This window comes from Stegostoma tigrinum, chromosome 30 (genome assembly GCF_030684315.1).
Source record: "Stegostoma tigrinum isolate sSteTig4 chromosome 30, sSteTig4.hap1, whole genome shotgun sequence".
Lineage (NCBI taxonomy): Eukaryota > Metazoa > Chordata > Chondrichthyes > Orectolobiformes > Stegostomatidae > Stegostoma > Stegostoma tigrinum.
In genome coordinates, this window is record NC_081383.1 from 10,876,198 (window position 1) to 10,899,822 (window position 23,625).

At 47.0% G+C, this 23,625-nt stretch overlaps 1 protein-coding gene across 2 annotated transcripts in view; it reads left to right on the plus strand.

Moving 5' to 3' along the window:
- The window catches only part of LOC125465805 (calcium/calmodulin-dependent protein kinase type IV-like), a 150,639-nt gene extending 130,934 nt beyond the window's left edge, over positions 1-19,705 (plus strand). For both annotated transcript variants that reach the window (XM_048559678.2, XM_048559680.2), the window contains one exon: positions 12,361-19,705. In XM_048559678.2, the coding sequence (XP_048415635.1) occupies positions 12,361-12,507 (147 nt within the window). In that variant the 3' untranslated portion in view covers positions 12,508-19,705. The remainder of the gene's footprint in view (positions 1-12,360) is intronic.
- The last annotated feature ends 3,920 nt before the right edge of the window (positions 19,706-23,625 follow it).

Here is a 23,625-nt window from a genome sequence, read left to right on the forward strand (position 1 = left end):
GAGGCCAGGACAATCCTTCGCAACACCGGGGACAGGTAGAACCTCAGTAAGTAGTGACACTTGGTGTTTGCGTACTGAGGATCTACGCACAGCTTGATGCAGCCACACACAAAGGTAGCCATCAGGGCGAGGGTGGCGTTCGGTACGCCCTTTCCCCCATTTTCTAGGTCTTTGTGCATGGTGTCCCTGCGGACCCGGTCCATCCTTGACCCCCAAATGAAGTGGAAGATGGCCCGGGTGACCGCAGCAGCGCAGGTCCAGGGAATAGGCCAACCTGCGCCACATACAACAGTACCGAAAGCCCCTCGCACCTGACAACCAGGTTCTTACCCGCGATGGAGAGGGACCACAGCGTCCACCTGCTCAGCTTCTGCTTCAATTTGGTGATAAGCTCCTCCCAAGTCTTAGTGCACGCCCCAGCTCCACCAAACCAAACACCCAGCACCTTCAGGTAGTCTGTCCTGACGGTGAAGGGGATGAAGGAGCGGTCGTCCCAGTTCCCGAAGAACATGACCTCGCTCTTACCCATATTGACTTTGGCACCCGAGGCCAGTTCAAACTGGCCGCAGATGTCCAATAGTCTACTCACCAACCGACGATCGGTGCAGAAGACGGCGACATCGTCCATGTACAGGGAGGTCTTGACCTGAAGGCCTCCGCTGCCTTGGATAGTCACACCCTTCAGGCTCACGTCCTTCCTGATGGAGGCGGCGAAGGGCTCCACACAGCACACGAACAAGGCAGGAGAGAGCGGGCAGTCCTGCCTGACTCCAGATCTGACAGGAAAACTGTCCGATTCCCACCCATTGATCAAGACTGCAATAACGATGTTGGCATAGAGCAGCCGGATCCAATTGCGGATGCCCTCCCCGAACCCCAATTTGGAGAGGACGTCCCTCATGTAAGCATGAGAGACCCTGTCGAAGGCCTTCTCCTGGTCCAGGCTCACGAGGCAGGTGTCCACCCGCCTGTCCTGTACGTAGGTGATCGTATCCCTGATGAGCGCGAGGCTCTCAGCGATCTTCCTGCCCGGCACAGCACAGGTTTGGTCAGGGTGAATCACCGACTCCAGGATAGACCTGACCCGGTTGGCTATGACCTTGGCCAGGATTTTGTAGTCCACGTTCAATAGTGAAATGGGACGCCAATTCTTAATTTCTTCCCTCTTCCCCCTTCCTCTTGTAAATGAGGGTAATGATGCCCTTCCTCATGGACTTGCACATTTCCCCTGCCCGAAGCACACTATCGTACACCTCTAGCAGGTCCTAGCCGACCAGGTCCCACAGAGCAGAATACAGCTCGACCAGTAAGCCGTCGCTCCCGGGAGTCCTATTCCTCTCCAAGGATTTGAGGGCTCTGGTCAGCTCGTCCAGGGATATCGGCCGGTCCAGCCACTCCCTCGTGCCGTCGTCCAAGACCTCCGTGATAGACGACAGGAACGACTCGGAGGCCGTGCTGCCTGTGGGCTTCGTGTCGTACAGTCCGGCATAGAAGGATCTGCTGATCGTCAAAATGTCTGGCCGAGGTGACGTCACCGAGCCGTCGTCCTCCTTCAGCCGGCTAAGCACAGAGCTCTCTTTGTGCACCTTCTGAAAGAAGAAACGCGAGCATGTCTCGTCCTGCTCCACGGAGCGGACCCTGGACTGGAAGATTATCCTGGAGGCCTCCGCGGCAAAGAGCAAGGCTTGCTGGCCCCTCACCTCGCGGAGGTCCTCCGTGACATCGACCCCCATCGACTGCAGAAGGAGCAGGTTCTGCATCCTTTTCTGGAGTCGCAACAGCTTTCCCCGCCTCTCTCTTGCCTTCCGAACACCCTTGAGGACAAAGAACCTCTTGATGTTCTCCTTCACCGTCTCCCACCAGTCGCCCGGAGACTCAAAGAGGGGTTTCACGGTTCTCCAGCCAGCGTAATCCCCGTTAAGCTCCTCTACGTTCTCTGGGGTCAACAGAGTCGTGTTGAGCTTCCACGTCCCCTTGCCGGCCGGCTGGTCATCCTTTAAGTGACAGTTGGCCAGAAGGAAGCAGTGGTCAGAGAAGAACAGCAGCTCGATGCCGGTGGACCTGACCGAGAACGCCCGTGACACAAACAGGAAGTCTATCCTTGAGCGAATAGACCTGTCTGGCCGAGACCAGGTGTACCTCCGCAACACTCCGTCTGCAGGGGTGCTGAAGACGTCAAGCAGCTTGGCGCCCTTCACCGTGCCCATCAGGAATCTGGATGTGACGTCCAGTTGACTCCCCCCACCCGCTGTCACGCGCCGGATCTTCCATCTGCATCAATGATGCAGTTGAAGTCTCCGCCTAGGATGACCGGCCTGGACGTAGCCAGCAGGGGTGGAAGCCGCTGCAGGACGGCCAACCGCTCACTCCGTACCGCTGGGGCGTACACGTTGATCAGCCTCAGGGGTGTGTTCCTGTAGGTGACGTCAGCCACTAGGAGGCGCCCCCCCACCACCTCCTGAACTTGAGAGATAGTGAAGTCGCGCCCCCGCAGCAGAATAGCCAGGCCCGAGGAGCGACAGTCGTTACCCCCCGACCAGATCGAAGGCCCACAGGCCCAGGCACCGGACCATTTCCCGTACCTGCCGAGGTGCAGTATCCCGCACTCCTGCAGAAACAGGAGGTCCGCCTTGATGGTGGTTAGGTAGGCCAACGTGGATACACATCTTGTGGTGGACTTGACGCTGCGCACATTAATGCTCGCAACTCGTACCCCCATTGTGGGCAGTGACCGCAGTACCCTCCCCAAATCCAAGGTCCAGCCCCTCCATCTGTCCCTTCATGCCCATTGCCCAGGCTAACTGCTGGACGCTCTCCGGGCTGAGGAAACCGTCCGTGCTGCCTTCTGGGTGGCATCCCCCCGTCGGGCGTATGGAGGCAGGAGAGTCTGGCTCTGGGTCAGGCTGGGGACACACTGTTTCCTCCTTCCCGCCTGGAAGTTCCGGGGGCCCCTCCAGTGCCCCAGCGGCACGTGACTGGGTGTCAGAGGGAGCCTCAGGACGCCTCCCGTCACCTGGAACCGTGGTGCTGCTTTCCTTCTCCCTTGAGATCTTTAACTTCTGCTTCGGGCGGGCCCTCTCCGAATCCCCCTCATCAGAGGAGCTCTTATAGCCCCGCTGTAGCTGCCTCTTCCCGCCTGATGGTTGTGGTTCCTGGGCCCGCTGACGCACCTTCCTCCTCGCTTTCCGGACCGTCGTCCACTCCCCTGGGTCGCCTGTCGCCGCTCCATCAACTCCGGGTTGTCGGGGGGGACCGGAGCCTGCAGGGGCGCTTTGCTGGACTCGGGTCCGTCCTGCAGGGCTGGGCCCTCCTGCACGACCTGGCCCTCGTGCTCATTAGTGGGGTCCTTGCTGGGCCCTGGTACCTTCCTCTCCTCCGGGGGCGGCTGGCCCCGAATTGCTCCTGCCAGCGACCTGGGCGTAGGTGGTCCCCGGCTGCAGGCATGCCCTAAAGAGGTGGCCCGCTTCCCCGCAAAGGTTGCAGTTTTTTTCTTTTGGGCATTCCTTTGAAAGGTGTCCCTCCTCCCTGCAGTTCCTGCAAATGGTGGCTTTGCAGTCGGCCGCCACGTGACCTGACCTACCACAGGCATGGCAGACTTTAGGTTGCCCTGTATAGGTCAGGTAGTCCTTGCTCCCGCCGATCGCGAAGCTGGACGGTGGGTGTACGACGTTCCCGTCCGCGCCCATCCTCAGTGTCACCTTGACCTGCCTCTTACTGGTCCAGATCTCAAAGGGGTCCATGATGTCAGTTAGGTCCCCTTCCACCTTCACGTACCTTCCAAGGAAGGTCAGGACATCAACTGCTGGCACATGCGGGTTGTACATGTGTACAGTCACCATACGGCTCCTCTGCGCTGGCATCACAAACAGCGGGACAGCGGTCAATACAGAGAGGGGGCCCTCACCTCCTTTCTCCTTGAAAACCTCCAGGAAGTGCTCGCAAAGCTTGGCACTCCTGAAGGTCACATCCTAATAACCTCCTCCGGGGAAATCCTGCAGGCAGTAAATGTCCGCTGCAGCGAACCCAACAGAGGGTCCAACAGGACCCTCTTCACAAAGAAGATGCGGTTCACAGGTGCACCTTCATCCACCTTCTTTACGGAAACACGGATGGTGTTCCGGACCCCCTGTCCTGGGGCACGAGCACTTGCCGCAGCCATCGTTGCAGGTTGGCTGCTCCCCTGAACCAGCATTAGGCCGAAGCCAGCATTAAGATCCACCGGTTGCGAGGGTGCACAGCCAACCTGACGTCTTCCTTTCACCTCCAATCCAGCACTCTCCTCCTCTCGGTCCACAAGAGAGTGGGTCTTTATTTTGTTCCAGATGTAAGCTGGTTCACTGAGCTTGAAGGTTTGTTCCCAGATGTTTCGGCACCATTCTAGGTAATATCATCAATGAGCCTCCGACGAAGCGCTGGTGTTATGTCCCGCTTTCTAATTATCTGGTTAGGTTTCCTTGGGTTGGTGATGTCATTTCCTGCGTTAGTGATGCCATTTCCTGTTCTTTTTCCCAGGGGTTGGTAGATTGGCTCCAAATCAATGTGTTTGTTGATGGAGTTCCGGTTGGAATGCCATGCTTCTAGGAATTCTCGTGCGTGTCTCTGCTTGGCTTGTCCTAGGATGGATGTGTTGTCCCAATCAAGGTGGTGTCCTTCCTTATCTGTATGTAAGGATACGAGTGATAGTGGGTCATGTCGTTTTGTGGCTAGTTGATGTTCATGTATCCTGGTGGCTAGCTTTCTGCCTGTTTGTCCAATGTAGTGTTTGTCACAGTTCTTGCAAGGTATTTTGTAGATGACGTTTGTTTTGTTTGTTGTCTGTATAGGGTCTTTTAAGTTCATTAGCTGCTGTTTTAGTGTGTTGGTGGGTTTGTGGGCTACCCTGATGCCAAGAAGTCCGAGTAGTCTGGCAGTCATTTCGGAAATGTCTTTGATGTAGGGGAGAATAGTTATGGTTTCTGAGCCGCAGGACAAGCAAAACAGAGACATGCACGAGAATTCCTAGAAGCATGCCATTCCAACCGGAACTCCATCAACAAACACATTGATTTGGAGCCAATCTACCATCCCCTGAGAAAAAGAACAGGAAATGACATCACCAACGCAGGAAATGACATCACCAACCCAAGGAAACCTAACCAAATAAATAGAAAGCTGGACGTAACACCAGCGCTTCGTCAGAGGCTCACTGATGATGTTACCTAGAATGGTGACAAAACGTCTGGGGACAAACCTTACAGCTCAGTGAACCAGCTTACATCTCAAACACAATAAAGACCCACTCTCTTGTGGACTGAGAGGAGGAGAGTGCTGTCTTGGAGGTGAAAGGAGGACGTCGGGTTGGCTGTGCACCCTTGCGACCAGTGGATCTTAATGCTGGCTTCGGCCTAACGCTGGTTCAGGGGAGCAGCCAACCTGCAACGATGGCTGCGGCAAGTGCTCGTGCCCCAGGTCAGGGGGTCCGGAACACCATCCGTGTTTCTGTAAAGAAGGTGGATGAAGGTGCACCTGTGGACCGCACCTTCTTCGTGAAGAGGGTCCTGTTGGACTGTTGTGAGTTTGCTGCTGCGGACATTTACTGCCTGCAGGATTTCCCCGGAGGGGGTTTTTACGATGTGACCTTCCGGAGTGCCAAGCTTTGCGAGCACTTCCTGGAGGTTTTCAAGGAGAAAGGAGGTGAGGGCCCCCTCTCTGTATTGACCGCTGTCCCACTGTTTGTGATGCCAGCACAGAGGAGCCGTATGGTGACTGTACACATGTACAACCCGCATGTGCCAGCAGTTGATGTCCTGACCTTCCTCGGAAGGTATGTGAAGGTGGAAGGGGACCTAACTGACATCGTGGACCCCTTTGGCATCTGGACGAGTAAGAGGCAGGTCAAGGTGACGCTGAGGATGGGCGCAGATGGGAATGTCGCACACCCGCCGTCCAGCTTCGCGATCGGCGGGAGCAGGGGCTACCTGACCTATGCAGGGCAACCTAAAGTCTGCCATGCCTGTGGTAGGTCAGGTCACGTGGCGGCCGACTGCAAAGCCACCATCTGCAGGGAGGAGGGACACCTTGCAAAGGATTGCCCACGAGAGAGAAGCTGCAACCTTTGCGGGGAAGCGGGCCACTTCTATAGGGCATGCCCGCGGCGGGGTACCACCTACGCCCAGGTCGCCGGCAGGGGAAATGCGGGGCCAGCCCCCCCGGAGGAGAGGAAGGCACCAGGGCCCAGCAAGGACCCCACTAATGTGGAGGAGGGCCAGGCCGTGCAGGAGGGCCCAGCCCTGCAGGATGGGCCCGAGGCCAGCAAAGCACCCCTGCAGGCTCCGATCCCCCCCGACAACCCGGAGCCAATGGAGGCGGCGACCGGCAACCCAGGGGAGTGGACTACAGTCCGGAAAGCTAGGAGGAAGGTGCGTCGACGGGCCCAGGAACCGCAACAATCAGGAGGGAAGAGGCAGCTACAGGGGGGCTATAAGAGCTCCTCTGACGAGGAGGATTCGGAGAGGGCCCACCCGAAGCAGAAGTTAAAGGTCTCGAGGGGGAAGGAAAGCAGCACCCCGCTTCCAGGTGACGGGAGGCGTCCTGAGGCTCACTCCGACACCCAGTCAAGTGCCGCTGGAGCACTGGAGGGCCCCCCGGAACTTCCAGGCGGGAAGGAGGAAACAGCACGTCCCCAGCCTGATCCGGAGCCGGACCCTCCTGCCTCCGCACCCCTGGCGGGGGGATGCCACCCGGAAGGCAGCACAGACGGTTTCCTGAGCCCAGAGAGCGTCCAGCAGTTAGCCCGGGCAATGGGCATGAAGGGACAGATGGAGGGGCTGGACCTTGGACCTGGGGAGGGTACTGCGGTCACTGCCCACAATGGGGGTACGAATTGCGAGCATTAATGTGCGCAGCGTCAAGTCAACCGCGAGATGTGTGTCCACGTTGGCCTACCTGACCACCATCAAGGCGGACCTCCTGTTTCTGCAGGAGTGCGGGATACCGCACCTCGGCAGGTACGGGAAATGGTCCGGCGCCTGGACCTGTGGGCCTTCGATCTGGTCGGGGGGTAACGACTGTCGCTCCTCGGGCCTGGCTATTCTGCTGCGGGGGCGCGACTTCACTATCTCTCAAGTTCAGGAGGTGGTGGGGGGGCACCTCCTAGTGGCTGACGTCACCTACAGGAACACACCCCTGAGGCTAATCAACGTTTACGCCCCAGCAGTACGGAGTGAGCGGTTGGCCGTCCTGCAGCGGCTTCCACCCCTGCTGGCTACGTCCAGGCCGGTCATCCTAGGCGGAGACTTCAACTGCATCATTGATGCAGATGGAAGATCCGGCGTGGGGACAGCGGGTGGGGGGATTCAACTGGACGTCACGTCCAGATTCCTGATGGGCACGGTGAAGGACGCCAAGCTGCTCGACGTCTTCAGCACCCCTGCAGACGGAGCGCAGCAGAGGTACACCTGGTCGCGGCCAGACGGGTCTATCCGCTCAAGGATAGACTTCCTGTTTGTGTCACGGACGTTCTCGGTCAGATCCACTGGTGTCGAGCCGGTGTTCTTCTCTGACCACTGCCTCCTGTTGGCCGACTGTCACTTACAGGACGACCAGCCGGCCGGCAAGGGGACGTGGAAGCTCAACACGACTCTGTTGACCCCAGAGAACGTCGAGGAGCTTAAGAGGGAGTACACTGGTTGGAGAACCGTGAAACCCCTCTTTGAGTCTCCAGGCGACTGGTGGGAGACGGTGAAGGAGAACATCAAGAGGTTCTTTGTCCTCAAGGGTGTTCAGAAGGCAAGAGAGAGGCGGGGAAAGCTGTCGCGACTCCAGAAAAGGGTGCAGAACCTGCTCCTTCTGCAGTTGATGGGGGTCGATGTCACGGAGGACCTCCGCAAGGTGAGGGGCCAGCAAGCCTCGCTCTTCGCCGCGGAGGCCTCCAGGATAATCTTCCGGTCCAGGGTCCGCTCTGTGGAGCAGGACGAGACGTGCTCGCGTTTCTTCTTTCAGAAGGTGCACAAAGAGAGCTCTGTGCTTAGCCGGCTGAAGGAGGACGACGGCTCGGTGACGTCGTCTCGGCCCGACGTTTTGAGGATCAGCAGATCCTTCTATGCCGGACTGTACGACACGAAGCCCACGGACAGCACGGCCTCCGAGTCGTTCCTGTCGCCTATCACGGAGGTCTTAGACGACGGCACGAGGGAGTGGCTGGACCGGCCGATATCCCTGGACGAGCTGGCCAGAGCCCTCATGTCCTTGCAGAGGAATAGGACTCCCGGAAGTGATGGCTTACTGGTCGAGCTGTATTCTGCTCTGTGGGGCCTGGTTGGCCAGGACCTGCTGGAGGTGTACGATAGTGCGCTTCGGGCAGGGGAAATGTGCAAGTCCATGAGGAAGGGCATCATCACCCTCATTTACAAGAGGAAGGGGGAGAGGGAAGAAATTAAGAATTGGCGTCCCATTTCACTTTTGAACGTGGACTACAAAATCCTGGCCAAGGTCATTGCCAACCGGGTCAGGTCTGTCCTGGAGTCGGTGATTCACCCTGACCAAACCTGTGCTGTGCCGGGCAGGAAGATCGCTGAGAGCCTCGCGCTCATCAGGGATACGATCGCCTACGTACAGTACAGGCGGGTGGACACCTGCCTCGTCAGCCTGGACCAGGAGAAGGCCTTCGACAGGGTCTCTCATGCTTACATGAGGGACGTCCTCTCCAAATTGGGGTTCGGGGAGGGAATCCGCAATTGGATCCGGCTGCTCTACGCCAACATCGTTAGCGCAGTCTCGATCAACGGGTGGGAATCAGACAGTTTTCCTGTTAGATCTGGAGTCAGGCAGGGCTGCCCGCTCTCTCCTGCCTTGTTCGTGTGCTGTGTGGAGCCCTTCGCCGCCTCCATCAGGAAGGACGTGAGCCTGAAGGGCGTGACTATCCCAGGCAGCGGAGGCCTTCAGGTCAAGACCTCCCTGTACATGGATGATGTCGCCGTCTTCTGCACCGATCGTCGGTCGGTGAGTAGGCTGTTGGACATCTGCGGCCAGTTTGAACTGGCCTCGGGTGCCAAAGTCAATAGGGGTAAGAGCGAGGTCATGTTCTTCGGGAACTGGGACGACCGCTCCTTCATCCCCTTCACCGTCAGGACAGACTACCTGAAGGTGCTGGGTGTTTGGTTTGGTGGAGCTGGGGCATGCACTAAGACTTGGGAGGAGCGTATCGCCAAATTTAAGCAGAAGCTGGGCAGGTGGACGCTCCGGTCCCTCTCCATCGCGGGTAAGAACCTGGTTGTCAGGTGCGAGGGGCTTTCGGTACTGTTGTATGTGGCGCAGGCCTGGCCTATTACCTGGACCTGCGCCGCTGCGGTCACCCGGGCCATCTTCCACTTCATTTGGGGGTCGAGGATGGACCGGGTCCGCAGAGATACCATGTACAAAGACCTGGGAAATGGGGGAATGTCGTACCGAACGCCACCCTCACCCTGACGGCTACCTTTGTGTGTGGCTGCATCAAGCTGTGCGTAGATCCTCAGTACGCAAACACCAAGTGTCACTACTTACTGAGGTTCTACCTGTCCCCGGTATTGCGAAGGATGGGCCTGGCCTCGTTGCCGCGGAACGCTCCGAGTAGTTGGACCGTTCCGTACCACCTGTCCTTCGTGGAGAAATTTTTGAAAGGAAACACCTTTGACCACAAGGCCGTCAGGCAGTGGTCAGCACGTAGTATCCTCAGGACCCTTCGGGAAAAGGAGAGGGTGGATCCCGTCGTGTGGTTCCCCATGCAGACTGCCAAAGTCGTTTGGCAGAATGCCTCATCGCCAGAACTTTCAAACAAGCACAAGGACATTGCTTGGCTGGCGGTGAGAGGGGCTCTGCCAGTGAGATCCTTTATGCATGCCCGGAATCTCTGCACCACCGCACGCTGCCCTCGAGGTGGCTGCGGGGGGGACGAGACTGTCGATCACCTCCAACTGGAGTGTGCCTATGCGCAGGAGGTCTGGAGGGGGATGCAGTGGTATTTGTCAAGGTTCGTCCCGAGCAGCTCCGTGACGCGGGACTCCGTGCTCTACGGGCTGTTTCCGGGGACGCACACCGAGACCAACATCAACTGCGCCTGGAGGACCATCAATGCGGTGAAAGACGCTCTTTGGTCTGCCAGCAACTTGCTGGTCTGCCAGCTGAAAGAACTGACCCCGACCGAGTGTTGCAGACTGGCGCACTCCAAGGTCCAGGGCTACGTGCTGAGGGACGCGCTAAAGCTTGGGGCAGCCGCCGCCCAGGCGCGGTGGGGAAAGACCACCGTATGAGCCCCCTCGTCCAGAAAAGGGAAAAGAATCCTATCTGGTAACTGGGCCCAGCTGGCGCCTTCCCCAACTGGTCAGGGGGCCAACTGGGACTGTGCGGGGTGGCGAGTGCCGGGGCGGTTTCTTTGCTTTGTTTCTTTTTTCTCTGTTTTGTTTTTTTTTCCTTTAGTTGGTGTACGTACCCCCGGGTAACCCGGAGTGGCTTGCATGACTGGGTAGGTGTATAAATGTTTTATTTTTTGTACATTCTATGAGTAAAGTATATTTTTTCAAATAAAAAAAAAGGTGACGAAACGTCTGAAAACTAACCTTCCAGCTCAGCGAGCAAACTCACATCCAGATTCATGTACCACTTTTGGTATTTACAATGAAGCTGATGCCACTTTGCCACAATAACAAGGTGTGTAAATGGGATTAAGTCAGATTTAATAATTTTACAGAACTAAAAGTTTAATCTAATGAAAGCAAAAAGTGCTGGAAATTACAGTTGGTCAGGTAGCATCTGTAGACAGATAGCAAGCTAACGGTTTGAGTCTAAATGGCTCTTCCCTATAGTCTAGAGACCTCTCCCCTCTCCCCACTCCAGTGGGACCGAATGTTTTTTCCAGTCTAGCAGTTAGACACACCATTTTTCTGCCATTCTCACATTCTGATTACTTAATCTGCACTCTCAGCACCCTTTCTCCCCCAGCACTCCACCCCACTACTATTACATAAATGCCGCCCCTTCCACACTTCACATCAGCTCTAATGTAGAGTCATCTAGACCTGAAACATTAGTTTGCTCCCTCTCCATGGATGGTGCCTGACCCACTGTGATTTGCAGGACATTTTTGTTTTTAGTGCAGGTTCCAGCACCTGCAGTAATTTGCTCATGGGTTGAATCTGTTGTACTTAGTAGTTCTGAACTGCAGATTATTAATGAGAGGCAACATTGTTTTTGGCAATTTAAGCCCCAAAGGACAACATTGAGCAAGGCTGGAGAGCAATAAATGGTTACTGAGTCCAAAACTTTCCAAAATTGATTGCTCCTTCTGGAGATAATATTTATAATAACTTCATGGCATTTGATATCACGATATTAGGATTTCAGCGCAAAATGAATGACAACAAAAACAGTAGGCTTTGAAGGTTCCTTTTGAAATTAGTCCTTCAAACCCAAGTAAACTGAGGAACAGCAGTAAGCGACTTAGCTCCTCAGGCTATCAATTAGATTATGGCTGATCTGTATCCTAATTCTACTTTCCTGTCTTAACATCCCTTAACATCTTTGGCTAACAAATGTCTATCGATCTCAGATTTTAATTTATGAATTGAATTATCACGTACTGCTTTTTGAAGGACAAACACAGACATTTATACCACTTGTTTTCTGAATAGGTTTACTACCCTCTTCCAAATGGCCTGGTTCTGATTCTGTGGTCATTTCTCCTTATCCTAGTCTTTCTCATCAGCAGAAAAACTTTCCATTATATTACTTGACATTAAAATGCCAAAGACCACATTAAATACATGTCTGTTTTATGTGATTTCTGAATTCATGCCAAATTTAAATGGTGGCAAGTACATATACTGTGGATCAAACACAACAGCTGCATATGTTACTAAAAAGTGCTTCCCTTGGAAAAGCAACTTTGTTATTTCAAGCTCAGTGGCAAGTAAGAACATGCTATGAGACAAAACAGACATTGATCTGCTTTAGAAATTTATGAACTGTAACTATATGAACTAAGAAAATTCTAAACCGGTAAACGATGAGCATGCTGAGATAGGATTTCTTTGCTGATAATATATGACTGGCATCTACACCTGATGAATTTACTGTTGATAAGGATTTCTTGTTTCCTTATATTTTGATGCACAAGTAATATGTAAATTCTCAAAAGGCTAATTCTCAGGAGAGATATACTGACACATCTTTCACAAGCAACTTACGCATTTCTTAAAACTATGTTTCATGTAAATGACGATCATCTGGCTTACAGCTGGAAAGAAACTTTAAATAAACTATGGTGTATACTCAACTGAGTCTACCAGTGTAGTACATGATGAAAAAAAATTGAGATGTTGTGCTGTTTTGATTTTACTTTGACAGGCAGCTGTTAAGGCTGTAGTAGCCTCAAGCCGACTGGGAAATGCCAGCAATCACACCCACAGCAATCACGACAGCGTGAAAGGAAGACACAATTCTTGTTCCATCCAAGAGCAGAATACAGAAAAGGAAAATGGGCAAGATTCATAGCTAAGCTTTTGCAGTTGGTTCCCAAAGACTATCTTCCTCATAGAAGATACGCAAAGAATGCTGGCAATGTTCAATAGCTCAGAACTTTCTTTCCTGGATTAATGATGATAACATATTTTGCAAAAAAAAGAATTCTGTAAAGTATGTTCCACGTCATCTTGTAGTGGAATGAATATGGCAGATCTTCAAATCACGTGGGAAGATTTTATATATATATATATATATTTATAGTATTTTATGTTGTAGTACTCTATGTAGACTGATAATGGTGTAAACTAATCTAGGATCACTGCAGTTTTAAAATACGCAACACAGCATTTGTATCCAACCTTCATTCAGTCCATTTATTGGATATAATGTCCACTCTAGTTAATTTTCATGGCAGATGCTTTGACTCACAGGCAAATGGCATACATTGATTTAAGCAATTTAAAGGAAAAGGAAACATGGCCTATATCACAAAGCAATGAAGATGTTTACTGGGTCATGTGAAAATCCTCAGTTCATCCAAAGATTTTGAATGAATGGATGTAACAAAATAATAAAAGTAGACCAGAGCAGAACATACAAAACAATATTATACTCCTTTTTTTAATTATAAATTTGCTTTCATCTAATAAATAGGGTACAGTGACAATGAAAGTATTAGATATCCAAAATAACAACAAATATAGTTGGAAATCCATGGTGGGTCAGTACACACTTGAAAAAGAAAGGCAGGCTATTATCAGTTATTCAGTTTTCCCTGTTCTCTCTAGTTCCACATTACTAATATTCTAAAAATGAACCCCGTGTCCTCTAGAATCAAGAATATACTGCTGTTCAATACGTATACAATAAGAATGGCCAAGGGACCGTAACGGTAAGTCACTTAATTGTGTTAGTGTATCCTGCTATATTATACTTGCTCCATGCCATTTCTCTCATCTTCTGAAAGACTAGATGAAAAGCATGCCAGTGAAATAAGAGCAGTAGTACAATTAATTTCATGACTGCACATAATACCATGAAAATGTCAACTCTTATTTATTTCTTATCCCTCTTTGAAATATCAAAACTGTGCCTAGGATTTGAGCCTCTCTTCACTTTATTATTGTCTTAGGAAAGTGTTTGTTTGTTTCATTGTTTGAAACTCAAACTTAGCAATGGAGTCATATTTTGTACCCAGAGATAGAGAAAAGAAAATCCAAAAGCTTCATCTCAACTCTTCTCCCAGCTTTCTGCCAGTATTTAATCATAAAACTATGAATGAAGAATAACTTGATATGGCTCCCATGGTAGCTAATTTATCTGGTTAGCCACTTGCTGTACCCAATCCATAAAAGCAATCTGACATTACACATACAAATATTTTGAAGAAACTCTACCTGCCACTGCTATATTACTGCCAAGAGATGGATGCAGCTACTTTCCACCTGAAAAGATAATACATTTGGTGGATTCAGTGAGGCGGCAGATTCTGAGTAACAGTCAGAGAGACAGGTGTCAGTGCTCCCATTACCTCCCCAGCTCAAGTTCCAAATTCAGCCCGAAGGTACTGTCTCTCTCTCTCACCATTCATGAGATGCCATGTAGCCACACTATTTAATGGCCAGTACTACTTTCACTGCCTCTGCCCTGCTCCTGGATTCTCCATTCCAGGCTCCTTTAGACATGTGTAAATTCAGTTTCTATAGGGCCACCTGTGCATGTGATATCATTATGCACAGAATGGTGTGAAATCAACTGCTTGTGCTGATGCATCCTGGCCGAAGGCCATGATATTGCCAATACATGACATCACCAGGTCTGTTTACATATGCCCAGACAGTCATTTTGATAGCCATCTTTGTGTTCAGGCCAATAACTCTGAAATATTTAATGGAATTTTTGGGATACACTAATGAAGCACCCATCAGTTATCTTGGGTAGAATCTTGCAGGAACCCAAACGACGTGCACAATGGTGAGAAATATGGCAGAATCATACAAGAAATTCAGCAAAGCCTCTTTCAGCGTTGGGAACAACTCATTATATATTTTAACTAACTTGCAAGCATCAAGGTAAGAATTTTGCTCAGCAGCAGCAAGCTGTCAATTCAGGAGGATTGTTGCTTGTTAACACGTTACAAGCAATGTATTCGCATAGATAGAGGATTGGTTAACTAACAGGAAAGAAAGAGTGGGGATAAATGAGTGCTTTTCTGGTTGGCGATCAGTGAGTAGTGGAGTACCTAAGGGATCAACATTGGGACCACAATTGTTTACAATTTACATAGATGATTTGGAGTTGGGGACCACGTGTAGTATGTCAAAGTTTGCAGATAACACTAAGATAAGTGGTAGAGCAGAGTGTACAGAGGACTCTGAAAACTTGCATATGGATACAAATAGTTTAAGTGAGTAGGCAAAAGTCTGGCAAATGGAGGGCAATGTTGATAAATGTGAACAAGGTCAGAAATCACATGACACAATAGTCCAACAGGTGTATTTGAAAATACAAGTTTAATTGCAGCATGCTGCTATGCAGAGGGGCCTACTACCCTTGTGCATGAATCACAGAAGGTTGGTTTGTCGGTGCAACAGGTAAATAAGAAGGGAAATGGAATTTTGTCCTTCATTGCTAGAGGGATTGAGTTTAAAAGCAAGGAGATTATATTTCAGCTGTATAGGGTACTGGTGAGGCTACACCTGGAGTTTGTGTGCAGTTTTGGTCTCCTTACATCAGAAAGAATGAACTGGCACTACTGGAATGCACAAGTGATTCACTAAGTTGATCCCAGAGTTGAGAGGGTTGATGTCTGAGGAAAGACTGAGTAAACTGGGATTATGTTCATTGGAATTTAGAAGAATGAGTAGGAACCTATGGAAACATATAAAATTATGAAAGGAATAGATAAGAAAGAAGCAGGGAGGATGTTTCCACTGGCGGGTGAAACTAGAACAAGAGGGCTTAGCCTCAGAATTAGGGGAACAGGTTTAGGATTGAATTGAGGAGGAACATCTTCACCCAATGGGTTCTAAATCTGTGGAGGTCCCTGCCCAGTGAACAGGTTGAGACTTCTTCATTGAATGTGTTTTTTTAAAGCTAAAATAGATAAAATTTTGAACAGCAAAGGAATTTATAGTAGAGGGTGGATAAGTGGAGCTGAGGCCATGGAAAAATCGGCCATGATCTTACTGAATGTTGAAGTGGGCTCTAAGGGCCAGATGGGCTATTCTTGTTCCTGGTTCTTCTGTCCTTATGTAACACCATATTTATTAACACCTTATTAATTGCACATCTCACCTTATTAATATGCAGAATCTACTGTACCATCTGCGATGAGCAAACTTGATGCCAAGAATTCTTGACATGGAAGTCAGGCCAAGCACTTGGCAACTTCAGCTCACCACTTGCTTCATAGGATCTCCATTTTGGACATCATACACTAACATCTCAGGCCACTTTCCATGGGCACTGGCTTCACATGCCCCACATTCAGGGATATTGGCTTCTGGCTAGCAGCCTCTAAGAACCTTTGTGGCACACTTCCAATTCACTTACAGTTCATATCTGCAATTCAATGCTGCACTTCAGAACACAATGGCAAGCCGTCATTGTAATGCAACAAGGACATTCCATGACCTGGCACATGCATCCATCTCATGAACAGGGCCAGGATGCATCTCTAGATGGTTCACTTAGCATTCATTCAGTAAGTGCCTACCTGGATGCTCACAGCATCCCTTCCTTGCTTGTCCTTGCCTTTTTGTTCCTTGCCTCTCAGCTACAGATATCTGTGACAATAAAACTAATTCTAATTCAGGTTCACAATACTGCTGCATTGTCAGATTCCTCAGTAAAGACAAGGAGGATAGCCTTTGGTCAGAGTGTCCTGGTCCAGTAAGTCATGGGCAACTTCCAATACCAATTACAGGCTTGGACATGGTCAGTCGGTTGCTCAAGGTAGTCAAAGTCAGGATTCTCTCCTCATAAGGGGTGAGGAACTGAATATGAGGCAGTTCACCACCTGTGTTGTGTCTTTCTCCTCTATTGTGGACTGTTTTTCATCCTGTAATGAGAGAAGGAGCTATTAAAAAAGATGGAAGTAAGTGCACAGTTGCAACTTTTGGTATAGGTGGGAATGTGTCCCAATCAAGTTGGGCAGCACAGAGGGCAGGCATGGGTAAGTGCTTCAGGGTTTGGCATAGGTGACAGCAAATGAGGGAAGATGTTGCAAGCAATAGAGTGTGTTAGAGCATAAGACTTGGTGGGACGTGGGTATAGTAGCAGAACTTATGCTGGCAGAGTAGAGAAGGTATTTGCCTTCTTCCTACATTGCTGTGCATTACACCAGGTCGCAACCTTGAACCTCATCAGTACTGTCTGGTGTTGTGTCCTCCACTGCAAAGGCATCCCACCGCTGCACCACCCATTTAGCAGGTACTCCAGGTCTGTGCCCAGAAAATCGGGACACCGATTCTGCCTTCTCTGCCATATCCAGAAATCTTGCAGGGCAGCTCCAGAGTAATATTGTTTGTCCAGGGATACAATGGTCTTTAAAAATGGTATTGTTACCAGGGATGCCACGAACAACTGGGATGTCCTGGGACTAGTGAGCTATTCTAGGAATGGCATGTGGTAGAATGGGGCAAGAACTCAACGAGAGAGGCACCATAGGGGAAGGTAGGTAATTAAATGAGGTGAGTTTTGTGAGATGCAGTAAGAAAAACCTCATGGACAATAACCCCCCATGAAAACTCAACAAACCCAGCAGCCAAAAAAAATTCAGACCAACATAATAGTTATGATGATTAATCTGCTTCCCTGAGGGAAAGCTGATCAAACTTCCTTAATTTGTTCAGTGACTTGTGTTTTGCTAACATGGGAATTAATTGACTCTATCTTGAATATAACTGTCTGGCAAAGACAGTTTATAACATATCAAAAATTAATTCCAGGCCAACCAGGTGAAAATTTTGAAATAAGTTAACATTTCATTAAAAATCTTTGACAGCAGATCAATCTTTCTTTCATATACTGGTTGACCCACTGTACATTTTCCTGCTGAACATATTGTCAGCTTGTTTCTGCCATCAGCACACAATTACATTAAAAATAATGAGAAAGTTGTTTTTATGTGCATTGGACCAAATGACTCTTGACAAGATGTGGCAATTAATTTTCAGTTTTAAGAAATTAAATTGTTATTGTTTTGGTCTTTATAAACATTTAAATATAACATCAGTAAATTAAACAGATGTGTAAATCATTAGGAAAATTACAACATGATGATCTAGGAATATACATATAGCTAGTGATTGCATATAAGGTCACGTCTTCATTTAAGTTAGAGTTAAAAATATGCTTTTGCTATTTATCAATAAATGCAAATCTTTGCTTAACATACTGTTCTCTCATAGACATGTTTGAAACTGAACTTTTCGAATACTATGTTTTTTATAAACTCATTTCCTATGGTATTTGATCTGATGTTCAATGAAACCCATCTCTTACAGCTGTACAATATGTTAAAACTTACTTAAGGAAAGCTTGTGGTGTATGATTTATATTCCAGTTATATTGGTCATGTTTAATCAGTTAGTCTAATGACATAAATCATACAGAGCTTCATAATCTAATATTTATATATAGTGTGTGTGTGTACATGAGACAGGGTGGGGAATGGAGCAGGGATGGGAGAGAAGTGGTGAGAAACTAATTTCCCTTTGCATGTGCTGACTTATATAGACAATAACCATCAGAAATAAGTATTATCTGTGTTAATGGACTAAAATGTAGGTGATGCTTGTGCAGTCAAGAATAAATGTGTCCTTGCATACAAAATGCACTAGTAAAAGTTCACCCGAAACCTCTGCCTTAAAATACAGTCAAATTCATGAATTACATTTGATAACATCAGATATGTAGCCTATGTCCAAAAAAGCCAACATTCTCAAGAATATATTTTTCACAGGTTACAGAAATTTGGCAGTACACAGTAAGCTACAGATCCAATAAGTGTCACAAAGCACATCAAAGCCATTCAAACCTCAAATGGGCTCAAATATAACTGAAGCATTGAGAAGTTCAGAAGATACAAGGGTTTCACTTTAGAGGAAACGGTATTCTACTTTTTAGCAAAGTAGTCCTAATGTACATTTTGGGTTTTTGATGTTCTGGTGGATGATGTGGGGAGTATCTGAAAAACTTCATACCTTGAGGAATACAATAAAATTCAGTATGATATGCTTCCCCTTAACAATAATGTATGCCTTATGCAAAAAGTTAGTTAATGTAAATAATTAGCAGAGAGCCTGGTATGAGTAGAGAATATTAATAGATGAAAATATTTACTTATATGTAGAATGCTTTATAAATTCCACAACTATGCCTTTGGTTATTAAACAAATTACAATGTATTTCTTCCCAACTAGTTAACATGCTAACATTGAAAAAATTGATTTTCTAAATGTAGTGACTGTTGCATTTCAAGTTTTAGGGAAAAATGGAAATAGTGTGATAGGATTTATTATAATTTTGTCAAATCAGTTATTCTCTGTCATGCTACATGAAGCAAACAGATAATGTAATATGAATTTCAGATTATCTGTAGGACTTCAAAGGATATTAAGATCATTTTTGACATATTATACATATTTATAATTGATAATGGCTTTTTAAACGGAGAATGATCTATATGGCATTATGCATTACTTATGTGTGAAGAATCCTTTTGCTAGTCTGTTGCGCAAGACTTCCAGTATATTGTGTAGAAGATATATTTATCTCGTGAACAGCAATCTTTTTTAACTGCAGTATTCTTTAGGCAATATGCAGTTGATTGTATCTTACAGTAACTCTATCTAATTTAGTAAAAAGCAGTATTTTTGACTATAAAACAGTACTGTTACATTTCAACAAACACACAAAATGCAGCTAAAAATTGTTGAATGTTTTACTACAAAGTGAAAATTGCAAGATTATAGTTCTGCTTCAAATATTGTTTTGTTTCATAAGCTTTCTATTACAGATGATGTTATTTTTATTTCACCTCTGTTTCTGAAATATATGTGTTATTCCATAAACATGCGAGGTACCTGTGTTTAAAAGAATTCCAGATAGTGGTACTCTGTTCCTTTAATGGTTCATGGATCAGGAGCCAAATGCAACAATATGAAATCAGCTGCAAATGTTACTGTCATCTATACTCGTGAATAAAAATTACAAAATAAGATTTTTCTTGACTCCAAGTACTCTTAATTTATTTACAACTGTGTTATAAACTATTCTTAGTTAAGAGTTTGTAATACTTCATCAAATCAGTGTTAAGAAAGGTTATGTATTTGATATACAGTATCTATTGTTGGGCCTATAAAGTACAATACATTTTGGAAGAGCTACCAACAGCTTGTACATTCCAAATAACTCTCCATATTTAATGAGTGTAACTGTATATATTACAGTGCAGACCTGGCCATACATCTTTGACCCCTTGGCAGGAGGAGTCATTGTTAGAATTAAAGCTTGTTACTTGCAAATTATTCATCTCCCATGTCATTGCATATGGAGGGTCAAAATTAGTGGTGGTCCTCAAATGGAGCCGCAGAAAGTAGACAAAATTATGATCCAAAAACAGGTAGTTAATGTAAATAATTAACAGAATGCCTGGTATCAGTACAGAATATTAATAGGTGAAAATATTTACTTATATGTAGAATGCTTTATAAATTTAACTATGCCTTTTGTTTAATAAACAAATTACAATGTATTTTGTGAATTGTCTACAAAAAATGACAAAACAAATCATAAATCCTGTGCAGTAATACAAGTTGTGGGAATCTGCAAGTTATAAAATTTGATTTCTTCAAAGTGTACTGTTGCAGGTTTGATGGAGCAATGATTTTGTAATGGAAACACTATCCAGAAACATAAAAGTATCACTGACCAAGCATGTATTGCTTAACATACACAGAAAATTTATATTGTCTTTTGTCTATCTTTATTTAATACAGTTTGAGAAGGCTGCATTAATTTTGTAAAGGAAAATACTTTGAAGAAAAACTAGGTGCAGAATTTTCTCAGCCCCTTAACATCATTTGCAATGGCAAATCAGATGGAAAGATATGATGAGCTTATAAAAATGAGATTCTCAACTTTGAGGGAAAAAAATGTCCATCTAGGCTCCTTAAGACTTGAATAGCTAGATGAAAATCAATTAAATATATGATTAGCAAGCGGCCTAATTCAATCCATTTACATCTCATTAGTACCTAAACTCACCTCCTTTACATGCAGTTTCTTCTTCTCCCATCTATCAGAGAGAAACTACTTGACAGAAAATCCTGCCAAGTACCTGATGACTCCAGCTTAGCACTTGTTCCTCAAGCTTCCATCTTGGACAGCTGTCCCAAACATCTCAGGGTATGCTCCATGGACAGCAACGACCTGCACATCCCCCAGCCACCCACAGACAGAGATTGGCATCAGACACCCAGCAGCCTCACCACAGCATCATGGCACACCTCCAACTCACTTGGAATGAAGTTATCATTCCAATGAAGTTGGGGAGTCAACCAACACTTACAGTGCTTCTGACAAATTTGCCTGCTGTTTGTATGTTTGCTTGTGCATTTGAATGAAGTTATCAATGGCAAACAGTATGGGTCCTCTCCTGCCTGAAGCTGAGCAGGTGCTTAGTCTCTGGCAGATATCTGAATGCCAGAGTCTTGGAGTGTTTCTTCCTCTTTCAGCTGCAGAGACATGCTAGTAATGTGTTCACCAGAATCAGTTCCTGGCTGTACTCCAGCAATGAGGATTCAACTGAAGAATCAGGATGAGCTGGTAGAAGGTGTAGTAGTGAGCCTTGCTTGTGCTTCCTCTCAGGGATCTGTAGCTATTCTTCAGAGATGGAGGAGATGATGTATTGAGGGGCTAATCTCTTCATGGAGGTGACTGTACAGATGCCACTGGTGCCTGCAGAAAACAAGAGAAAGAATGAGTTGTGATGTAAGGGTAGACATTTGGGCACATTAAGACTATGTTCACTGTTGCAGTAGTGAGAAAGTGACAAAGAATCTTAATTGGTTGCCAGAACATGGAAGCATCACCACATGGGCAGTGACAGTTCTCTCTTGCTAAGGCAAGGATTCTCACATCAAAGGGATAAGGAGATAAATAATGAGCACCCCAGCACCTATCTTGGCTCTCTCTACCCCACTGAGGGATATTTTCACCTTCAACGAGATAGTTGATAGCTGTTAGTAAAGATGGAGGAAAAAATTGGTGAGGTGTCCTGATTGGGTGAGTAGGTAGTATAGACAGCATACAGGGTGATAGTCTGGGGACTTTGCTGTAAGTGACAGCAAGTTATGGAAGAGGCTTTATGCATGCGAGAGTGTAATAGACTACAAGCCTTGGAGCAAGGAAGCTGCAATGGCACTTCTAAAATCAATGTGAAGTAGCAAGGAGAAGATAATGGCACTTAAACACTTCGGGTTCACAGAAGGTCATTAACTGTCTTCCTGCACTGCTGGATGATCCTTTAGACTGTGGACACCACATTGGCCTGGGTAGCAACTTAAGACCAAGCTTGTGGGCAGGGTGCCACTGGCTCCTAAGAAAACTGAAAGATCCTCTTCTCCAGCACCTTATCCACCAAAACATCCAGGTTCGTGTCACCCAACCGGGGTATTAACCTGCCTCTGTCAACTGTCTGCAGGGCAATTATTTCCACACAACAACTGTGAAGAACAGCTCCTGGTTGACAACACTTGGCCTCATGTACAGCTGAGGTTTAAATATGATATTGGCTGCAAGAATCCCAAAACATCCAGTAAGGGGAACTACATCTACCAATGGCAAGCACACAGAAATGCAAGTGTGGCATAGAAGTGTGGTGCATACATAATGAAGTGAGCTGCGGAAGACTGTGTGAGAAAACTTGCTAGGGCTCACTGAGAGAAACCATTCATGAACTCCCCGAAATTGACATTTACTCTATTTTTACTAAAATTCAGCCCTATATAACTTATTCAGCAGATAATGAGCCTGAAAGCAATTTTTTTTTAAATTATGCAAAACAGCAATGCTCCCAAAACAACAAGCAAACTGGGCTAAAATTCTGGCGAAGTACTGCAGATGCTGGAGATTTGAAGTAAGAGCAGAAGCTGACAGAGACCCAGGTTGGGTAGCATCTCTGGGAAGAGAAACAGAGTGAGCATTTCAGGTCCACTAAAGGTTCTTTGTTAGAGCTGGGTTAAAATTCCGAGATTCCCCATATTTTAGGCAGTTTTGAAAGTAAAACAGGAAAATGAGACAGACGTTTAAGATGTTTGTTTTTGTCCTATGATCCTACATCCAGTTTTCAAAAACACCTGCAACAAACTTAGCAGATGTCACTATTGACAATTTCATGCAAAGCGAGTGAAAATTGTAACGTCTATATTTGTAATCCAAAGGATAAACTTGCATGCTAAAAAATAGGACAGAAAATAGTTACACAATTCAATCAAAAGAAGGATTGGGGTGAGGAATGGAGACACAACATACAGCAAACTGATTTTCCTACATGTTACCTGCGCTGTCCATTTCTACCCAGATATATGTAGATCCAACGAGGAGAGAGAGAGAGAGAGAGAGAGAGAGGGGCAGAGAGACAATTCCTGGCGTGATAATGAAAATTTATTTGCATTGAGAGAGTTGTACGATAAGACACAGAGTAAACACTGAAAGCATTAGCTTGCTTTCCATTTAAAAGGATTAGGAATGGATTTAGTTTAGTTTTGCAATGTAATAAAATGCATAGATTGAAAAGCTTTTGGTTCCAGCTCTCAGATGTCCTGGTTGAAGTTAAATGCAAGAACAGTTTCTCCTGGAGAATGGAGTTAGCTCAGAACAGTAAGGAAATGGGCTGTGTCAGTGTAAGGATTTTAGCTTGAAAGTACCAGACCATTAGTTGGTTGGAATCCTGAAGGGTTAGTTAAAGCTGAGAAAGTCTTCACTCAATTGTTTGAATAATTCAGGAAAAGGCTCTCAGCTCTCAAGACCAGAAAGAAATAGGTAAGTCAAACCTATTGATGGTGGAGAAGGGGACCGACTGGTATTTGAGCTTTATGAAGTGGTGATGTTGAGATATATGTATTTTTCCCCGTGTAT